Here is a 19386-nt window from a genome sequence, read left to right on the forward strand (position 1 = left end):
TCCAGTACTTTATCTCCCTGGGAGAGTTGCTATAGTTCTGAAACAATTCTACCTTTTATATCGATATACTTATCAGAATTTAATATTCCTTCAATGGCGATGAGCCTTCCAGGTCAAATCAAAATAAAAAAACATTTTTGGGGAGAATGTTTTCATTCTGATAAAGACAGACAATCTTATAGCCTTGCTTGAACTAATAATGGTAATGGGTTTATTGTATCCTTGAAGAGAAAAATAAGTTTCAGCTGCAAAATTAACTTTTCCAACCTTCAGTATTTCAATCTTTGTATTGTCTTCCTATAATAGTGTTTTCTTCCTGGTAATATCCTACTGTCTTATTACACAGGAATCAGGAACAAGCCCTCTCACTGCAGGTCCCACTAAAGGCCTTTGCTTAGTTTCTGAATATCATTTAGACTGGTTTGCAGCAAGACTTTATCAATTCTTGACCTTGCCTTTCATTCTCAGCTTCATTTTAAATGTTTGAGCTTTGGGGAAACTCCTTGAACTTTGGGGAAACTGATCCTAATTTATTGTGGTCCTGAATAATCCTCAAAACATTTGACTTCCCCACACTGACAGTCACTGAAATTCTTCAATAATCAATGAATTGTGTGTTTAGGGTGAGTTCAAACCTCTGGGGTAAAGGCTGACAAGTCCTTTTTAAGGACATTTTCCTCTTTTGTTGTCCACCTGAGCACCTAATTCTCACATGTGGCTCCAAGAAGCTGTAGCTTGCACAGTGGTCACACCCCCTTAATCATTTCAGCAGATGGGCTAAGCCAGATGGAAAGTAACAGAGAGGTCTGAAACCCATTGGTGAATTGGGGGCTGTCTACCTCAAGCAAGTTAAGTCTTCCACTGGTAGGAAGGGCAAGTGAGAACAAGTTGTTCCAACAGTGGAGTGCTTAGAGCCTGGTTAGACATTGAAGACACCAAGGTTATCCACTGCCTCTAAAGCCATCACCAGTTGTCTTGACTCTGTCTTGCCACTGGACAGAGATAAGAGTGAGGTTGATGACTTTGTTCAACTCTGCCTTACTTAAATTTAATTTATGGAAGAATCAAAAAATATCACTCATACCACTTTGCCATTCCTGTCTCAAAGTTCTGTGGTGATAGAAAAGTGAGGAAGAAGCAGGTTTGATACACTGGAAGCTGGAATCACCACCCTGCCTGTAGGTGACCCAGGTCATAGGGTCATTTCCCCACTGAAAACAGCGGTGAGATTTGTCAGGCCCCTGGATGTCTGAATCGTCCTTTTAAGGATTGTACTGCTTACCTCCTGATATGAAGAAGGGGCCAGAAAAAAGTGCCCTTAAAAATTGTCTGCCAACCTAACCCTGTCCTTATTACTACAGCAGATGGGATCCCATCCTGTTGAAACAAAAAAATATACAAAAACTTCTTCAAAGAAGATTCCCCTCACCATCAGAGCATGGAATGTTCACACACTCATAGATGACACAAGATTCAATAGACCTGAAAGATGAACAGCTCTTTTTTTTGCAAGAGAACTCAGTAGGTATCATATCCAAATAGGAGCCCTGAGTGAAACAAGGCTGACAAGTGAAGACCAAACTACTGAAGTCAGACCTGGATACATTTTTTGGACTGGTCACAATGAAGGGGAGTGCTGTGAAGCTGGGGTAGGTTTTGCAATCAAAATTAATCTAGTCAATAAGCTTGAATGCCTACCAAAAGTTGTGAATGCAGGCTCATGACAATGAAGTTGCCACTTTATGGAAAATGCCATACCACCATCATCAGTGCCTATGCTCCCACCATGATGAATTCTGATGAAATCAAAGACAAATTTTATCAAGACCTACAGGCTGTTATCATCAACATAGCAAAAGAAGATAAACTTATAATTTTGGCTGACTTTAATGCTCAGAGTAGGCTCAGACTACCAGACATGGCATGGATTTGGGAGGCAACAGCAATGGTCACCTACTACTGAAGACTTACACATCTCATGACCTTCTCATCACAAACACTATCTTCCACTTACCAAAAAATGTAGCAAATGTTGGCATCTAATAGACCACGTGATTGTAAAGCAAAGAGACAGATAGGATGTTTGAGTGATAAAGGCAATGTGTGGTGCAGAGGTGTTGGACTTATCACAGACTGATGGAGCCACATTGATTATCAACAGGGACTAGATCTTAAAGAGATGGGCTGAACATTTCCATAATCTTCTTAACAGACCATCATCAATCAATGAAGAATCCACCCTTACCTCAAGTTGAAGTCAATTCAGCCTTAGTTGAAAACCCAACTGAAGAAAAAGGTTTAAATGCCATTAGACTCCTTTCAAGTGGCAAAGCACCCGATGCTGATTCGATCCATAAAGTGGGGGGAGTCTAATGCTCATACAAAAGTTGACTGAAATTTTCTAGATTATACAACATGAAGAGGTTATCCTTCAAGAATTCAAGAATGCCTCCATCATCCATCTCTATATAGGTAAAGGGAATCGATTTTCCTGTGACAATCACAGGAGCATTTCTCTTTTAGTCATTGCTAGTAAGATTCTTGTCAGAGTCCTTCTCAATAGGCTGATCCTTCACCTGGAAGATGGTCACCTCCCTAAGAGCCAGTGTGGCTTCAGAAAGGGTAGAGGGATACTTGATATGATGTTTTCTGCCCAACAACTCTGGGGAAAATACCAGAAACAGAACAGAGGTCTGTGTACAAAATTTGTAGATTTGACCAAGGTCTTTGATACAATTAGTCATGAGGGTTTATGGAAAATTATGTCAAAATTTGTGTGCCCAGAGTTCATCAGTATTGAGCATCAACTTCATGATGGCAGGCTTGTCCAGGTTCTGGTTAGTAGATGATGTTCCCATGATTTCCTAATATCCAATGGAGTGAAACAATTCTGTGTACTTGTTCCCATGCTTTTTAGCATGATGTTTTCAGTCATGTTATTAAATGCTTTCACTGAGGAGGAAGCATCAAGGGCAGCTACTGCACTATCTGTAAATTCTTCTGCTTGAAAAGGCTACAAGCCAAGACCAAAGTGGAGGGGATGTTGGTGCAGGATTTTCTTTTTTGCAGATGATTGTTTACTTAGTGCAGCCTCTCAAGTTGAGATGCAATAAAGTAAAGAGCATTTCTCAGCTGCTTGTACTAACTTTGGTATTACAATTAACACCAAGAAAACACAGATGCTCCATCAGCCAGCACAACACCATCCAAATGGAGAAGTTTTGAATACTGTGACCAAGTTCACTTACCTTGGCAGCGTCCTTTCCAGGAAGGTACACATTGACAATGAGCTTGACACTCGCATTGCCAGAGCTTGCCAGTATTTGGGAGGCTCCAAAAGAAAGTATGGGAGATATGCCCAAAAAGCAATAAAACAGTTCATACCTTTGACCCAGCAATTCCAATTCTAGGTCTATATCCAGAAGAAATTATAAAAAAGGGAAAAGTCTACATGTTCCAAAATATTCACAGCAGCTCTTTTTGAAGTGGCAAAGAATTGGAAATTGAAGGGATGCCTGTCAGAGAATGGCTAAGCAAGTTATGGTACATGAATATTATGGATTACTATTGTTCTATAATAAATCATAAATGGTCAGACTCTAGAGAATCATGGAATGATTTATGGGATTTGATGCTGAGCCAAGGGAGTAGAACCAAGAGAACAATGTACACATTAACAACATTGTGAGAGGAACAACCTTGATGGAAACAGTTCCTCTCAGCAGTGCAGAGAACTAGGACAACCCTAGGAGATCTGCTATGGACAGCGCTATCCAAATCCAGAGGAAGAAAAACAAAACAAAACAAAACAAAACACACACACACACACACACACACACACACACACACACACACACACAGAACCCCAAAACTAACCCATCAGAATCTGATGAACACTTTATAAAAATTATCTCTTATGTATCTCTTTCCCTTAGTCCTAATTCCTCATACTGGAAATAACTAATCTGTAAACATGTTTATCAAAAATATGTATGTACAATGCTTACCTGACTGTTTGTTGCTGAGGGGAGGGGGTGGGAAGGGAGGGTAGAAGGAAATTTTGTAATTTAAAAATATAGATGTGCATATGGATGGAGAGAGAGAGAGAGAGAGAGAGAGAGAGAGAGAGAGAGAGAGAGAGAAAGAAAGAAAGAAAGAAAGAAAGAAAGGAAGAAAGGAAGGAAGGAAGGAAGGAAGGAAGGAAGGAAGGAAGGAAGGAAGGAAGGAAGAAAGAAAGGAAGAAAGAAAAAGAAAGAAAGAGAGAGAAGAGGTACTGGACTAACTACCAAACTGAAGGTCTACAGAGCAGTTATGCTGACCTCATTGTTATAAGTCTATGAAACCTGGGCAGTCATGCCAGGAAACTGAATCACTTCCATTTAAATTGACTTAGGAAAATTCTGAAGATCACCTGGCAGGAGAAGATACCAGACACTGAGGCCCTTTCTCAATCTAAACTGTGAAGCATTCAAACGTTACTAAAGAGAGTGCAACTATGATGGTCTGGACACGTTGTTAGAATTCCAAACATATGCTTACCAAAGACTATTTTATGAAAAACTCACAAAGGAAAAGTGTTCACAAAAGGGTCAGAAAAATGATACAACAGTTTGGGGCCCTCTGAAAATCTCTCTTAAGAACTTGGGAATTGATTACATATGAGATGTGTAAGTTTAGAGTAGTGATCACTACTATAGTAGTGACTAACATAGTGATGTCATTTTGATCTTCTTTGAAAATGAAGAATCAACCAACTAGAGTAATAAGCATTATTTAAAACTATAGAATAAAACCACAACTAAAGTGAACAACAAAATGTGTTTTTTTAGATTGTGGAATGTGACTCATATGGACCAAGTGACAACACTTTAGCCATGTGCTTGGCGCTCTCTCTGTCTCCTTTATTCTGTGTTCTAACTCTCTTTTAGTTATTTTTGTCCTATTCTTTTCAAACTAAAGGTCTGAACTCTCTCAGTTGTCCATTATTATTCCTGCTCTAATGAGCAAATTTATCCCTTCTTGGACATTCTTCTTTTCTACAATATAGCTCAAAATCCAACTCTTGTGGTAAATTCAGATTTCTAATTCAGTAAATATAAATATCTAATACATATGTAACATGTGCTAGATTCTAGGGATAGGAAAATATATGAAATGTAGCCCATGTTCTCTTGGATCACTTACCTTCTTTTTTGTAGTAGAGTATAGGAGTATGGATGTGCAATGAATGATGAGATTATAGAAGCAAATTCACTTCACTCTCATACCAGCAGATTTTGAGGTTATAGAGTTATAAGACTATAGTCCAGGAAAAGAAAATTGGCCCACTTTATTCCAAGTCCTCTATAGCATTCATCTTCTGTGATAATATATGGGCAAAAGCTAGAGGCCAGTTTCTTTTGTGGGGAGACATCTCATTAACTGTCATCTGCAGGGTAGGCCTCCCTTCTCCATCAAGCTCATTCCTGGGTAATTTTAGAAGTATTTGAAGTTAGGATAAAGTAAACTGTTTACCCCTGGCTTTATTTATACAGATATTTTTGGCAAAAACAACTTCAGTGGGTTTTGGTTATGTGGTAGTTTTAAATTGGCTTGCAGTAATGTGAATATATATTTTCTATCTGGGAGCCAACCCAACTGTTGATATAGTGCTTATCTATTTTTTTTCCAGTAAATGTTTCAGTCTGACAGCTGGAGAACTTTACTAAATTGTTTAGTTTTAAGGACAATATGGTCTAGCTTAAGAATTGCTAACACAATCACAGAAGCAGAGAGCTGAGTGACATCTAGTCCAACCAGAGCCTGAGAAATCAATGAATGAATCAAGAGCATTTATTAGATACCTGCTGCATGTCATATGCTGAATGCTGGACCAAGATTCCCTTCTAGGGCATCCCTGATAAATGATCACCCCACCTGTCCTTGAAACCTTCCAGTGAGGGAAAACTTACTTCACTTTGAGGCAACTCATTTCACTTATATATAGCTCTAATTATTAGGAAAATGTTCATTTTATCAAATCAAAATCTGACTCTGTACCACTTCTCTCCATTTTTCTTAATTCTATCCTTAACACCAAGCTGATTAAGGTCACATGATAGCCTTTCAAATTTTTAAAGATATAGGACCTTGTATAGTTAAAGAACTGGGATTAGATATGGGAAAATTTTAGTTCAAAACTACCTTCAGACATTTCTTAGCTGTATGATCTCAGGTAAGTCACCTATCTTGTTAGCCCTTCTATTTCTTTGATAACTCAGGAGCAGATTGTCAGCCTTTTGTGAAGGTACATTCCATCAACCACCCCATGGACATGCTCTGCTCTTGCCTCTCTAGTAAATCTCAGATAAATCCGAGGGAGATGGTCCACACTGTTTTTAGACAGCTCTAGTTTTTACCAAGTTCCTTCTTATATTTTTTCAAGTATGATTTTGGTTTATTTACTTTATATTATTGCAATAACTTTGTTATAAGAGTAAACATAAACCCCCTCCCCTCTCCCCCCAAGAAGATGAGAAACCTCAAGAATAGTGAGAGAGAGAAAAAAATGCGCTTTAGTCTGTGTTCAGATTCCAATGGCTCTGTCTCTGGGGTGAGTTGCCTTCTTTATCATAAGTCCATCAGAGAAGTTGCTTCAAAATTTTTTCCCACAGTGCTATTACTAGCTGTATTTCCCACCACTCTATTCCTCCCCACTCATTTATTCTATTCTCTCTCTCTCCTTTCATCCTGGTTCTGTCCAAAACTGTGTTGTATCTGAGTACTCTCTCCCACAATCTTCCCTCTCGTCACCTATTTCCCCCCCTTCCCTCACCCCATTCCCCTTTATACAATCTCTCTCTTCTCATCTTCTTCTAAGGTAAGATAGATTTCTATACCCTATTAAGTGTGTATGTTATTTCTTCTTTGAGACATTTCTGATGAGAATGAAGGCTCACTCATTTCCCTTTGCCTTCCCTCATTCCACTCTACTGAAAAAGTTTTTCTTGACTCTTAATGTGAAATTCCTTAACTCCTTTTTCCTCTCCTTTTTCTCTTTTCCCCAGTATTTCCCTTTATCACCCCTTGACTCCATCTTTTTTTGCTATATTATATGATTATATTCTGCTCCTTCCTGTGTCCTGTCTATATAATCTCCTTTTAACAGCTCTTATAAATGAGAAAGTTCTTATGAGTTATCAGTATCTTCTTCCCATGCAGGAATACAGACAGTTCAATATCATTAAGTTCCTCATAGTTAGTCTTCATCCATCTCCTTTATGGTTCACCAGAGTCCTGTACTTGGAGATCAAACTTTCTGTTCAGCTCTGGTTGTTTCAATAGGAAAGATTGGAAATCCCGTTTCTTTGAAAGTCCATCTTTTCCCCTGAAAGAGGAAGTTCAGTTTTGCTGGGGAGTTGATTCTAGGTTGTAAACCAAGATCTTTTTGCCTTTCAGAATATCATAATTCCAAACCCTACAAGCCCTTAATGTGATTCTTCTAGATCCTGTGTAATTCTGACTATGGAGCCTTGGTAGTTGAATTGTTTGTTTCTGGCAGCTTTTCGAATTTTCTCTTTGACTTGGGAGTTTTGGAATTTGGCTATAATATTCCTAGAAATTTTTCTTTTGGGATTTCTTTCAGGAGGTGACCAGTGAATTCCCTCAATTTCTATTTTACCCTCTGCTTCCAGGATCTCAGGGCAATTTTGCTGTATTTTTTTTTTTTTTGAAAAATGAAGTATAGGCTCTTTTCCTGGTTGTGACTTTCAGGTAGCCCAATAATTTTTAAATTATTTCTCCTGTTTTTGAGGTCAGTTGTTTTTCTAATAGAATAGTTCACATTTTCTTCTAATTTTTGACTTTTTAGAAGAGTTTTATTTCTTCCTGATTTCTTGCAAAGTCATTAGCTTCCTTTAGTTCCGTTCTGCATTTGAAGAAGTTATTTTCTTCAGAGAGCTTTTTTATCTCCTTTTCCAATGGGCCAATTCTACTTTATAAGGGGTTCTTCTCCTCATTTGCCTTTTGGTTTGCTTTTTCCATTTGGCCTAAACTGGTTTTACACATATTATTTTTTTTTTCAGTATTTTTTTGTATTTATTTCACCAAGTTTCTGATTTGGTTTTCATGATTTTTCTGCATCGCTCTCATTTCTTCTCCCATTTTTTCCTCTACCTCCCTTAATTGCTTTTAAAGCCTTTTTTTTGAGCTCATCCATAGTCTGAGCCCATTTTCTATTTCTCTTGGAGGTTTTGGATACAGAAGCTTTGACTTTGTGGTCATCTGAGTATGTATTTTGATCTTTCATGGGATTAAAGTAATTTTCTTTGGTCAGATTCTTCTTTTTCTGTTGTTTACTCATTTTTCTCAACCCAAGACTAATTTACAGCACTTCCAAGGTTTGTTTTTTTTTTGGGGTGGGCAACCATTGGGACCTTTATTCCTCCAAGGTCTGGTGCTCTCTTGCCTGTGCTTTGATATGTAGATGACCACAGCACTGTCCTCTGACCTGGAGCTATGAGGAGGGTCCCTGCTATCTTAGTATGAAAGGCCAAACTGCAAGCTGGATCTGAGTGTGGGTAAACAGCAGAGTCCTGCCCCCAGGAAGAGTAGAGAGATTTCTGCACTCTCCCCTGACCTTACTGTCTGTAGGCTGTGCTCTGGAGGTACAGGCTGGTTTCTCTCAATTCTTGCTGTAGGTTCTGTGTCCAGTGCTCCTCACTCCACACTCATTTTGGTGTAGCAGAGTTCTCTCACCACCCTTTCGAGCTATTCCCGGTGATCCCTGGACTGGGCTGGGCTGGGCTGTGCCAGCTCCTGGTCCTGATGAAACAGACCTTTCCCAAGGAACTTCTAAGTTATCTTGGACTGGGAAATTGTATCACTCAGTCTTTCTGTGGGCTCTGCCTCTGTAAATTTTGGCTAGAGTCTTAATTTGATGGCTTTTGAAGTTTTGGGGGGAAGGAGTTCCTAGGAAATGCTGCCTTCATGCTGCTGTCTTGGCTCTGCCCCAAGTTCCTTCTTATATTGATGTCTTCCTTTGTGATGGTAACGTGCTTATCTCAACCAGAGTACTAGACTGGAATATAAGGGATCTAAGGTTTAGTCTTATTTCTTCCATTAAGCAGTTATATGCTTTTGTGTAACATGAAGTCTAAAACATTGGGTTCAAATCCTACCTTTGACATATACTGGCTATATGATCCTTAAAACAAAATAAGAGCAAAAAAATCCTCTTTGTCTCAGTTTCCTTATTTGTAAAATGGGAGTAGTAATAACACTCACCTTCTATGCTTATTTTGAGGTTCAAACTAATTAATATGTGTAAAGTGCTAAGCATAATGTCTGTCACAAAGAAGGAACTATATAAATGTTAGCCAATATTACTATTATTATTATTATTATTATTATTATTATTATATAAAAGCTATAAATGATTAGCATAATGCCTGGTACACAGTAGGAGCATAATAAATGCTTATTCCTTTCTTTCTTCCCTTCTAATATTCTATGTACCAAGGTTGTTTCTCAGTATTAAATTTTGTTTTAAAATTCTGTTACACACTTTTTTGCCAATCAAAATCTACTCTCAGGTCATCCTTTGGTTTTCTCCTTTCCACAGTTAAAACTAATTGGAACCTTTATTCTACCAAAATATCCAACAAGTCTTTATTTCTCTGGTTGACTTCACATGTGTCTAAGAACATGCATATGCACCTTGGTCTCTTCTGGTGGAAGGGAGAGGATAGTAGGATAATGGGGATCATCTCTTTAAAGTATTCCTAAATTGTGTTAAGTATCTTTCCTTCGATCTACAAAGGAAAACAGAGTAAACCTTTCACATCATTTTATGTTACAGAAAATATTTTTGTGGGAAATGACCTTGTTGGACGCTTTGTAAAGTTGATCCAGAGTGGTGGTTTCCAGCTTCATTTAGATTCCAAGACATTCCCAGCAGACACTACTATACGATTCCTCCGAGGGGATGATTTTGACATATCTCCAAATGTGCAATTTGGATGCAAGAAAGGATTCCAAAAGAACTCACCATCAGAAAAAACAGTTCTGGATTTACCTGGATGTGGTATGTTGATTCTCTCCTCCTCTTAAGGAACTAGGAAGTTGATAACACCTCCCTATAATGCTACCTCCTTTATTTGCATCTCTTTTTCTTTATCTCTCTCCCTTTAGTTTTCTTCTTCCCATACCCCACTATTTCTATTTTTCTCCCTGTCTTTCCTATTTTTTCCCTTTTCATTTCCTTCCCCCTCCTCTCTTTCTCTTTTCTCCTCCATCTTATCCCCCTACCATCATGTTACTTGAATTAAGTAAAGCTATTCTAAAAATGAAATAACTTAATTGTGGAACCAAGATCAATCTTAAAGGTGAGCAGAAAGTTTGCAACTTGTATGATAAAATTTTGTTGATCACAGATTTTGGAAGAGATATTGGAGGATCTTTCATTTCAACCCATGTCAAAGAACAATGAATGAATGAAAAAGCATTTAAGTGCTTACTGGGAGTATAAGTAGAAAAATCAAGAAATTATATTCTATTAGAGGAAGAGAACACACACACACACATATAGGGAAAAAATGGATATTTTAGTCTAAGAAGTCATGAGGATGCTGAATGAAGTTATAGAAAAAGGAATTCCATTCTAGGAATAGGAGTATTTCTTTGATTATACTTTCTAGAGCTAGAAGCAGAAGATGATAGTCTTTCATTGTCCAATAAGTATGGCATTTAGTCATGGTGAAAGTTTACTAGTCAGAAACCTGGGGACCCAGAGACATTTAATAAGGTCTGGAGCACAGGGCATGGCTGTGAAAATGTGTTGAGAGCAATAGTTTAGGAATTCTAGATAATATGGCTGGTAATGAATGTATCTGACCTGGTGACAATCCTAAAGGGACATCAGAGCTCAGAGGTTGGTTCCAAGGTAGGAGAAGGAAGGTCCATGACAATCCTTATGAAATTGTTCTTTGGATTTAGAGCATTAATATATTAACTCTCACCACTCCATGCATCAGAGAAATTTGGGGTGCTGAGGAGCACCAGATATTTTGTAGGTAGGGATAGTGTCTAACTAAATCTGATTAGAGTCCTTCCTTTGAGGTCATAGACCATTGCACAGGTCCTAAAACATTTAAATGACTTACCCAGAGTTGCACATGCATTAATCTCCAGAGGTGAGCTTTCAGCTTGCATCCTCTACTCCAGAGTTGGTGTTTATTTTCATTGTTTCATGGAGATGGAAGTTTCTATCCATGAAAGCTTTCTGGGAGATTCCAGGAAAGGAAGGAATAAACTCAGAGCACAAGCAAGCTGGAAGGTCAGAAAATACAGGGTTTTGTTTGGTTTTTTCCTATGAACACTGTGTTATCCCAGGCAATGCCCTTAGCCTCTCTTGTGTATCTCAGTTTCCTCCTTTGTAAAAGTAGGATTAATAGTATTCTCACTGCCTATCTCTGAGTGGCATTTTGAAGACTAAATTGGGCAAACCTTACAGTGTCAATAGAAATGGGAATATGTCATTATTATTGGTATGGGTAATGTATCTGGATTTTTAGAGACATTCAGAAGTTTGGTTAGATCAGCATGTGAAGGGAGCCCCACTAACCTCATCTGGGAAGTTTTAGGCACAGTAGTTTGTGGCTTTGGGAGAAACTGATTTTTAATTAAAATTCAATGATGTTGTTGGCTTCCCTCACTTCAAAAGTATCTTTGGAAATTTCTCCCAGAATGAAAATGAAAATTTTTTCCCAGAGAGGCTTGAGATGAAATGTTGATTTATCAGCTCTCTTTATAGCCATACAGCTCACTTTATATGCAGAAAAAAGCATTTTTATTGGTCATGGATTTCATTCACAGGAATTTTTGAGTCCTCCTCAGAAAAAGGTTCTTATCCTTTTTTTGTATCATGGACTCTTTTGACAGACTTGTGAAACCTTTAAACCTTTTCTGAGATAATGTCTTTAAATGGAATCCAAAGATTAATGAAAATAAAGATGTATTTTTCCCATTTGAGTTTATAATCCATCTGAATTCTATCCACGAACCCCAATTAGGAACCCCTACTCTAAAGTATGTTAACCATACTCAGGTCTGGTTTCCTGTTAATTTCTAAACTCTCCTTAGAATTTCAAATTCTATCTATAGATGAAACTGCTATTATGTATGAAAGTGAATTCACCACAGACTCAAAGAGTTGGAGATCTTAGTAGTTACCTGAACTGAAGCTGGAATTCAGAAGACCCAAGTTCAGACTTCAGCACTGCTATTAATTACCTAAAATATCTCCTCTGGGCTTCAGTTTTTTCCTTAAGTGTAAAATCCAATTCACTTCAACAAACATTTATTCGATACCCACCATGTGCAAGCACCTTTGGGGAGGTTTTCCCAAGACCTTCTCATTCTGCAGATAAGACTGTTCTTAGCCCAGGCTGTCCCCATTGCATTAGATGACAGGGTTTCCCTAGTAGACAGATTCCATGTTGTCCTCTCTGCTACCATTTTTGCCCTAGGCACCAAATGTTTTAGGAGTATTTCCCAGCTGTTATAAATCAAATACATAGCTCTAGGCTGAATCTGACACTGCTTCTTCTTGCAGTCCTGTGGGTGGGCTTTGAAATAGCATGAATGAAGTCCTCAGATGAACAAACACCACCCTAATCCCCTGCCCCCCCCCCCTTACCATAGTGATAACCTAAAGGGAGAAAGACCCAGCCCTGAATAGAGCAACTACCACAGATGCATTTCTTTTGTAAAGTACTCCCTGTAATCACTTTTATTATTTACTTTACTGAATCTATATAAGACTTAAAACCAAGCTATGTCAGTCCTTTTCCTCTTTCTCTTTAAAAATTTCATTGCAATTAGCTGTAACTATCCAGGGTAATTTCCTATACATGACACGAGACATCACTTGTTCCTTCTCCCTCCATTCTCCCTTCAATACTTACTGATATCTCCACCTAGTTGGGGGACCCACAGTGGAAGCTTAGGGTCTTTAGGGGGTGAAACATCATAGTAAGAGATGGGGAAAGGTCCTAAGAAGAAGATATAGGGGATCCCAAAGATCTACTTTGCCTCTTCTTCCATTTTATCTAATAAAAAAAAAGCAACTGACATTTATAAAGAATTAAAGCTTTTGAGCCAGATCCTTGAGGGATCATCCAGATCTAGTGATATGAAAATCATATATAATCAAGTACCACTGAACCACACCTAAAGATCCCAGAGGGCCACATATTGACTTATTTTTAAATTATAATATCTATTTTTTATATATTTAGTCAAATATTTACCAGTTACATTTTACTTTGGTGCTGCATTTAGAGATTGTTGGGAACCACCTGAGGTAATTTGAACCTCTGATCTAGCCCAACATTCTTATCTGCAGGTACGATAAAGGAAACCCATCAATGTTAAATGACTTTCCAAAGTCAAACATCAGAGATTGGCTCTAAACTTAGGTCCACTTATCCAGAGCCAGCTCTCATTCTATAGCAGTAAACATCATTTCTGTTTTGGAGCTTACAAAGTACTTTATATGATTTGAGACTCACAATCACCCTGTGATGTAGGCACCAAGTGAGTTATTATTTTCATTTTACAGATGAGGAAACTGAGGCACCAGAGGGGTTAAATGATTTTTTAAACTAGTATCACCTAAGACAAGATTATAACATACGAGCCTAGCACTTTACCTTTCTTTGTATCCCCAGGACTTATGTCTGGCAAATAGTAAACCCTCAAATAATGTTTATTTATTGATAACTGACCACACCATACTGCACCTAACACTATGAGCCTGTTCATATATGCCCAAGATAGGGTTCATTTCTTATTCTCATTTCCTTCATCTGTAGCATGTGTGTGTGTGTGTGTGTGTGTGTGTGTGAGTGTATGTGTGAGTGAGTGTGAGTGTATGAGTGTGTGTGTGTGTGTGTGTGTGTGTGTGTGTGTGTATGTGTGTGTGTGTGTGTGTAAGGACAGGCAGGGAGTATTCCAGAATAAAATACACATCTGGAATACAGCTGTGAAAAAAACAAGTAAATGCATTGTCCTGTGGAAAAGTGTCATCATCTCAGTCTCATCTGCTGGGGTGATCACTGGGGAGGCTGGTCTAGGGAGGAGGGGCAGCCCTTTCACCCTTTATGATTACCCTGGGGAATGGGGAATTATGGAGGATCAGCTGGGACTATAGATTGCGGTTGAGACTGGAATGCTTGGCAGGAGAGGCTGGATAAAACAGGGGAAATGGAGTCTTTGTTGACAACAGCATTGTTAATGCCTGTGTTTACTTGCTTGTCTCTGGTCCAGCCACTGGCTGCTCCCTTCGGAATTACCTGCATGCAATGAGATTAACAGGCTAGTCCATTAAAACCAGAGCCCTAGAGGGGCTGTTTCTGATTCACTAAAACTGATTTTCTACCTTCCCCCTTATTCATTGCTTGTGTTTTTAACAGAACTATTTTCCTATTGCTTTTCTTCTGAGTTAGCATTCTGTGGTCCCTAATGTGGATTGTAGAAGCCCTCTGGAATTAATAGAATACTTTTCTCACAAAGATACTGTGATTTCAGTAGTGGGTGATGTTTTTATTCTCATTTTCTACAAATTAAAAAATATACAAACAGCCAGCATGGGAAGCTCCTTTCTTTAGAATGGGTTGCAAATTATCCTTTAAGCATCAGAAGAATACGGGCATAGAATTAGACCTGGAAGGGACCTTAGAAACCAGCGAGGAAACCGGGCCCCAGAGAAATAGTGATTTGTTCACATTCACCCAGGATTTGAACACATCCTATCCTTCAAGCTCAAATCTATGATTCAGCAGCTAAGCAGTGCTTTTTGATTTTAGTCTTCACCTGTGTTTTCATTGATGTAGGGAACCCCCAGTGAGGAAAATCCTTTTCCCAATGCAAACTGTCGTCTGCTTTGTAAATTATGGTCAGGGACACTAAAAAGGTCAGTGACTTGATGAGGGTACTACACCTGGCATATGTCAGAAATGGGGCCTTGAACCCACACCTTCTTGATTTCAACATTAACAATCTATCACTTCATCATCCTGTGTCTTGGGGGGATACCTCTTAAAATGACAAGAACACAGGAAGAATGTGTGATTTGCCCTATCTTGGGAAACTTGATTCCACTAATTCAGATCATGACATAGTAACCAAATCCTGGGAGGTTTTTTGAAGTCTATAAATTGCCGTAGGAAGGATCTGAACCATGACTCCAACTCCATAACTCTCTGCACAAGGCTAGATTGTTTCTATTTTAAAGATACCTCTAACTGTGAAGGACTTTATGGATGTCTTATTTTACCCTCACAACTATTCTGGAAATTTGGTGCCATTATCAATCATCATCCTCATTTTGCAGATGAGGCTGAATATGAACTTGATACTTCTTGACTTCACATTTAACACTCTCTCTACAGTGCCATTTTCCCTAAAGAATCTTGCATTATATGAGGGGGGAATATATATTCACATCTTTAGATATACAAATATGATGCAAACACATGATATTTTGGAGGAACAAAGAACCATTAGATTTGGTGGATCCACAAAGACCACAAAGTGGTGACCCTTGAGTTTAACTTTGAAAGGAGTAGAGATGGGGGTGGGTAGGATACAGCCTATACAAGTTCATGGAGATAGGAGGTAAAGGGAATTATGTGGAGAACAATAAGAAAATCAGTTTGGCTGAACTAAAAAGTATGTCAAGGGGTATGATGTTAAAAAAACTGTAAAGATAGATTGGATCTATATTTCTAAGAGCTTTAAAATCCAAACAGAAAAGTCTAAATTGAACACTAGAAGTAATAAAGAGTCCCTAAAGTTTATTGAGCAGTGGGATTAAATAGTCATATCTTTGCTTTAAGAATAATACTTTGGCAGCTCTGTAGAGGATGGATTGGGGTGGGGAGAGAAATTTAGGCTATTGCAATATTTTAGGTGAGGAGTAATAGATGTTGCTCATTTGTATTCAACTCTTCATGACCCCACTTGAGGTTTTCTTCATTGAGGTAGTGGAGTGGTTTTTTGCTTCCTTTTCCAGCTCATTTTACAAATGAGAAAACTGAGGCAAATTGAGTTAAGCACCTTGCCCAGAATTGCAAAGTTGGTATTTGAGGAAATTGGGGAGATGAATACCTATGTACTATTTATTGCACCACTTAGCTGGTGGTGACTAAACTATGGTGAACAAAAAAAAGGAGGGACAAATGTGAGAGATGAAGAATCAACAGGACTTGGCAACTGATTGGTTAAGGATGGTATAGAGTGAGATGTCCAATATGACTCTCAACTATGAACCTGGGAGACAGGAAGGATGATGGTACCCTTAACAGAGAAAGAAATTTAAAAGCGGGAAGGGTTACAGGAAAATTCCAGGTAACTAGGTGAGGGATAAATAATGTTATTTTGCAGTGGCATCAAAACTAGGACCCAGTTTTTGGATCAATAAGAAATAATACATTTTTGACAAATTTTTGAAAGAAAGAAATTCATATTAACTTCCCTTGGGATCCTTAAACCTGGTGATAACTTTCTTATTTAATGTGTTGGTAGTGGAGACCAGCTCAGAGATGATGGTGGTGGTGGGGGGACTAATAAGATCTGATGATGAAGGATAACATGGGAGCAATGCCAAATAGAGATGAGATAGTCAAAGGCTGTATTATGAGTAATTACTCTAGTAGGACAATTATTAAATTATTTAAAGAGCACTTTATATGTTTATTTTCAAGGCTAATGGTCTCTTTCCCATAAAATGTGTCCCATTTCCTGTCGCTATGGATGTACATTGAATGTTCAAATGCTCATTTAAATAAGTTTGATTTTTGCATATATGTTTTATTCACAACTTTTTTAGCATTTTATAGCAGGTCAAAAGCTCAAATAAGAGAATTATATATAGATACCTAGAATCAATTAAAAAGATAATTTGTGGCGATGTGATGCATCTTCCTATTTGTTATTTGCTATAATTATAAAGACAGATGAAGTCTCTATTTTTATTACATATTATTAAGGCACTGGACTAAGAACTGGAGATACAAATGCAATTAGAAAGACAAAGACAGTTCCTTGACCCCAAGGAGCTTTCATTCTAATGGGAGAAGACAACATTTAAAAAGAAACTGGGGGTGGGGGCTGCAGCTAAGTGGTACAGTGGATAGAGCACTGGCCCTGGAGTCAGGAGTACCTGAGTTCAAATCCGGCCTCAGACACTTAATAAATTACCTAGTGTGTGACCTTAGGCAAGCCACTTAACCTCATTTGCCTTGCAAAATCCTAAAAAAAAGGAAACTGGAAGGGGAAGCAGGAAGACAAAGGTCCAGGTGGAAGGGCATTATAGAGAAAGTCTTGTGAAAGAATAAGACAGGCTGGTCTGGTCTGGTCTCCCCTAACAGGGGAGGCTCTGGAAGGAGTCATCCAATAAGAGGGAGAAACTGCAGGGTTGGAGGCTAATATTCCAAGAATGAATGAGTTTCTAGGATGAAGAGTTGAGATATAGTAGAGAAAATCCAGAATACAACCTAGAGAAGAAAGAACTCAAAGGAAAAAGATTCATGCACCTGCCTAGGAATAGACCAGTAGGAGACCAATCAAAATCATAAGCTTTTCCTTTTTTCTACATTTCTATATATATTCTACAAACCTTCTCACAAGCTATGCCACATCCTTCACCCCTTTTCTTTTGAACTGTACACAAAGTAAGGGAGTGGAGTAGACTAGACAGGTGCTGAGACTAGTGTGTTAAATCTGGATTCACATGACCTGATTTTGAATCTTGACTCTATCATTTGTTACCTGCATGACCTTAGGCAAGCCACTTAAACTCTGAGAGCCTCAGCTTACTCATCTGTAAAATGGTGAATTAATTAATCTTCAGATCTACGATCCTAAGTGATTCCCTAAGAGAATTTCACTATCCCACCAATACAAAAGGCACATAGAATCAAACCAATTAAACACCCGTGAAAGGATGGAAACAAGACAGGCCCCCCAAAATGGAGTAGAACTAGGTTTTTCCAGATGCTCATTTCTGGTGAGCTCATTTGCTACAACTTTCCAGCATGTTAAGGTAGCAAGAGCCAGTGTGAAATATATCCAACAGAACTTATATTCTTTGCCATGTTCTTATAGCACTTTCATGGGGTTTGTCAGTGAAGGGAAGCAATATCTAATTACTTACAGCTTCTGGAGGAAGGTGTGGTGGAGAGGAAGGAGAAGGCCATATAATTCTTTCAGACTCATGTAGCTTCTAGTACTGGATCTAAATCCCAGCCTTTTTACTCCCTCACAGAGTCAGTCTTACTTAAACTGATAAATGAAGTATCAGCAGAAAATCCTCAAGTATTTTTCCCTATTGTACATATAAACATCACCAGTCTTTAGCTGGAATTTAGATATTGTGAATGCTATAATGTCAGGTTCACTATTGAGATAAGAGAAAAGGTTCAGATAAGCTGTTTCTCTTTAATGTTACCTTTCCTGAAGTCTTATGTTTCTAGGACATATCAATCTTGCTTGATCCATCTTCTAGATTGGAGCTGTAAGCTCATTTATGCATCATGAGTCTGCTTTTCCAAGAAAAAGTTAGTTCAGGAAGTTGTTCTCCCCCTCTAAAGACAGTGATTGAAAAAAAATTCAGGCAAATTAGAAATTCCTTGAAAGAGAAAATTAGAACATAGTATCCCAAGCTTCCTAGAACTTAAAATCTCTTGTGTTTTGTTTTGTTTTTTTAAACATAACTGTACTTTTGTTTTTCATACTGAACCAATGATAGATATCATGTTTGGTAAAGTTTTATTTTTCTTTCTACTCTTGCCTCCCTGTGGGTGGGGAGAGGAAGGCAGGGTGAACTCAGTATGGTGGGTTATCATTAATTCTAAAACCACTTACTTGAAAGCTAATCACAGTTCCAGAAATGAGGCTGGCTCTGGGCTTACTATTTCTCAGTCTGACTCATATGGGTAATGAAACTGGGCCCTTTAAAGGAAGAAATGAATTGTCAGTAGTAGGCTGGATGGTACATTATACAATTCCCCAGATGTGACTCTGGTTTTGAGCTTATTTAGAACGTGAAGCTTGAAGTCATACTCTATTTGGTACACCTTAGATGCAGTTGGCAAATCATGATTTCTTATGCTTCATTTCTTTACTGAAGGAATACTAATAAATCAACCATAGGAAGTTGCATTGAATTCTTGGCCATTGTTAATCTTCATTATTTTCATCATTAGGGTAGCTTCAATTATCTACAAGATAAGAAATAAAACTGAGAAGGCCTCTGAGCAGCCAATAGTCTCAAAGTCTGTGTACCAAAACTGATCCCTTTAATAAATAAGAGAGTCTTGAACTTTTATTCACAAACTATTTTGA

General features: G+C 38.2%; 1 protein-coding gene across 1 annotated transcript in view; it reads left to right on the plus strand.

Moving 5' to 3' along the window:
* TG (thyroglobulin) overlaps window positions 1–19386 on the plus strand; it is a 369651-nt gene that overhangs the window by 72528 nt on the left and 277737 nt on the right. The window contains exon 20 of the mRNA XM_074202133.1: window positions 9839–10063. Within this exon, the coding sequence (XP_074058234.1) occupies window positions 9839–10063 (225 nt within the window). The remainder of the gene's footprint in view (window positions 1–9838; window positions 10064–19386) is intronic.

Source organism: Macrotis lagotis, chromosome X (genome assembly GCF_037893015.1).
Source record: "Macrotis lagotis isolate mMagLag1 chromosome X, bilby.v1.9.chrom.fasta, whole genome shotgun sequence".
Taxonomy (NCBI): domain Eukaryota; kingdom Metazoa; phylum Chordata; class Mammalia; order Peramelemorphia; family Peramelidae; genus Macrotis; species Macrotis lagotis.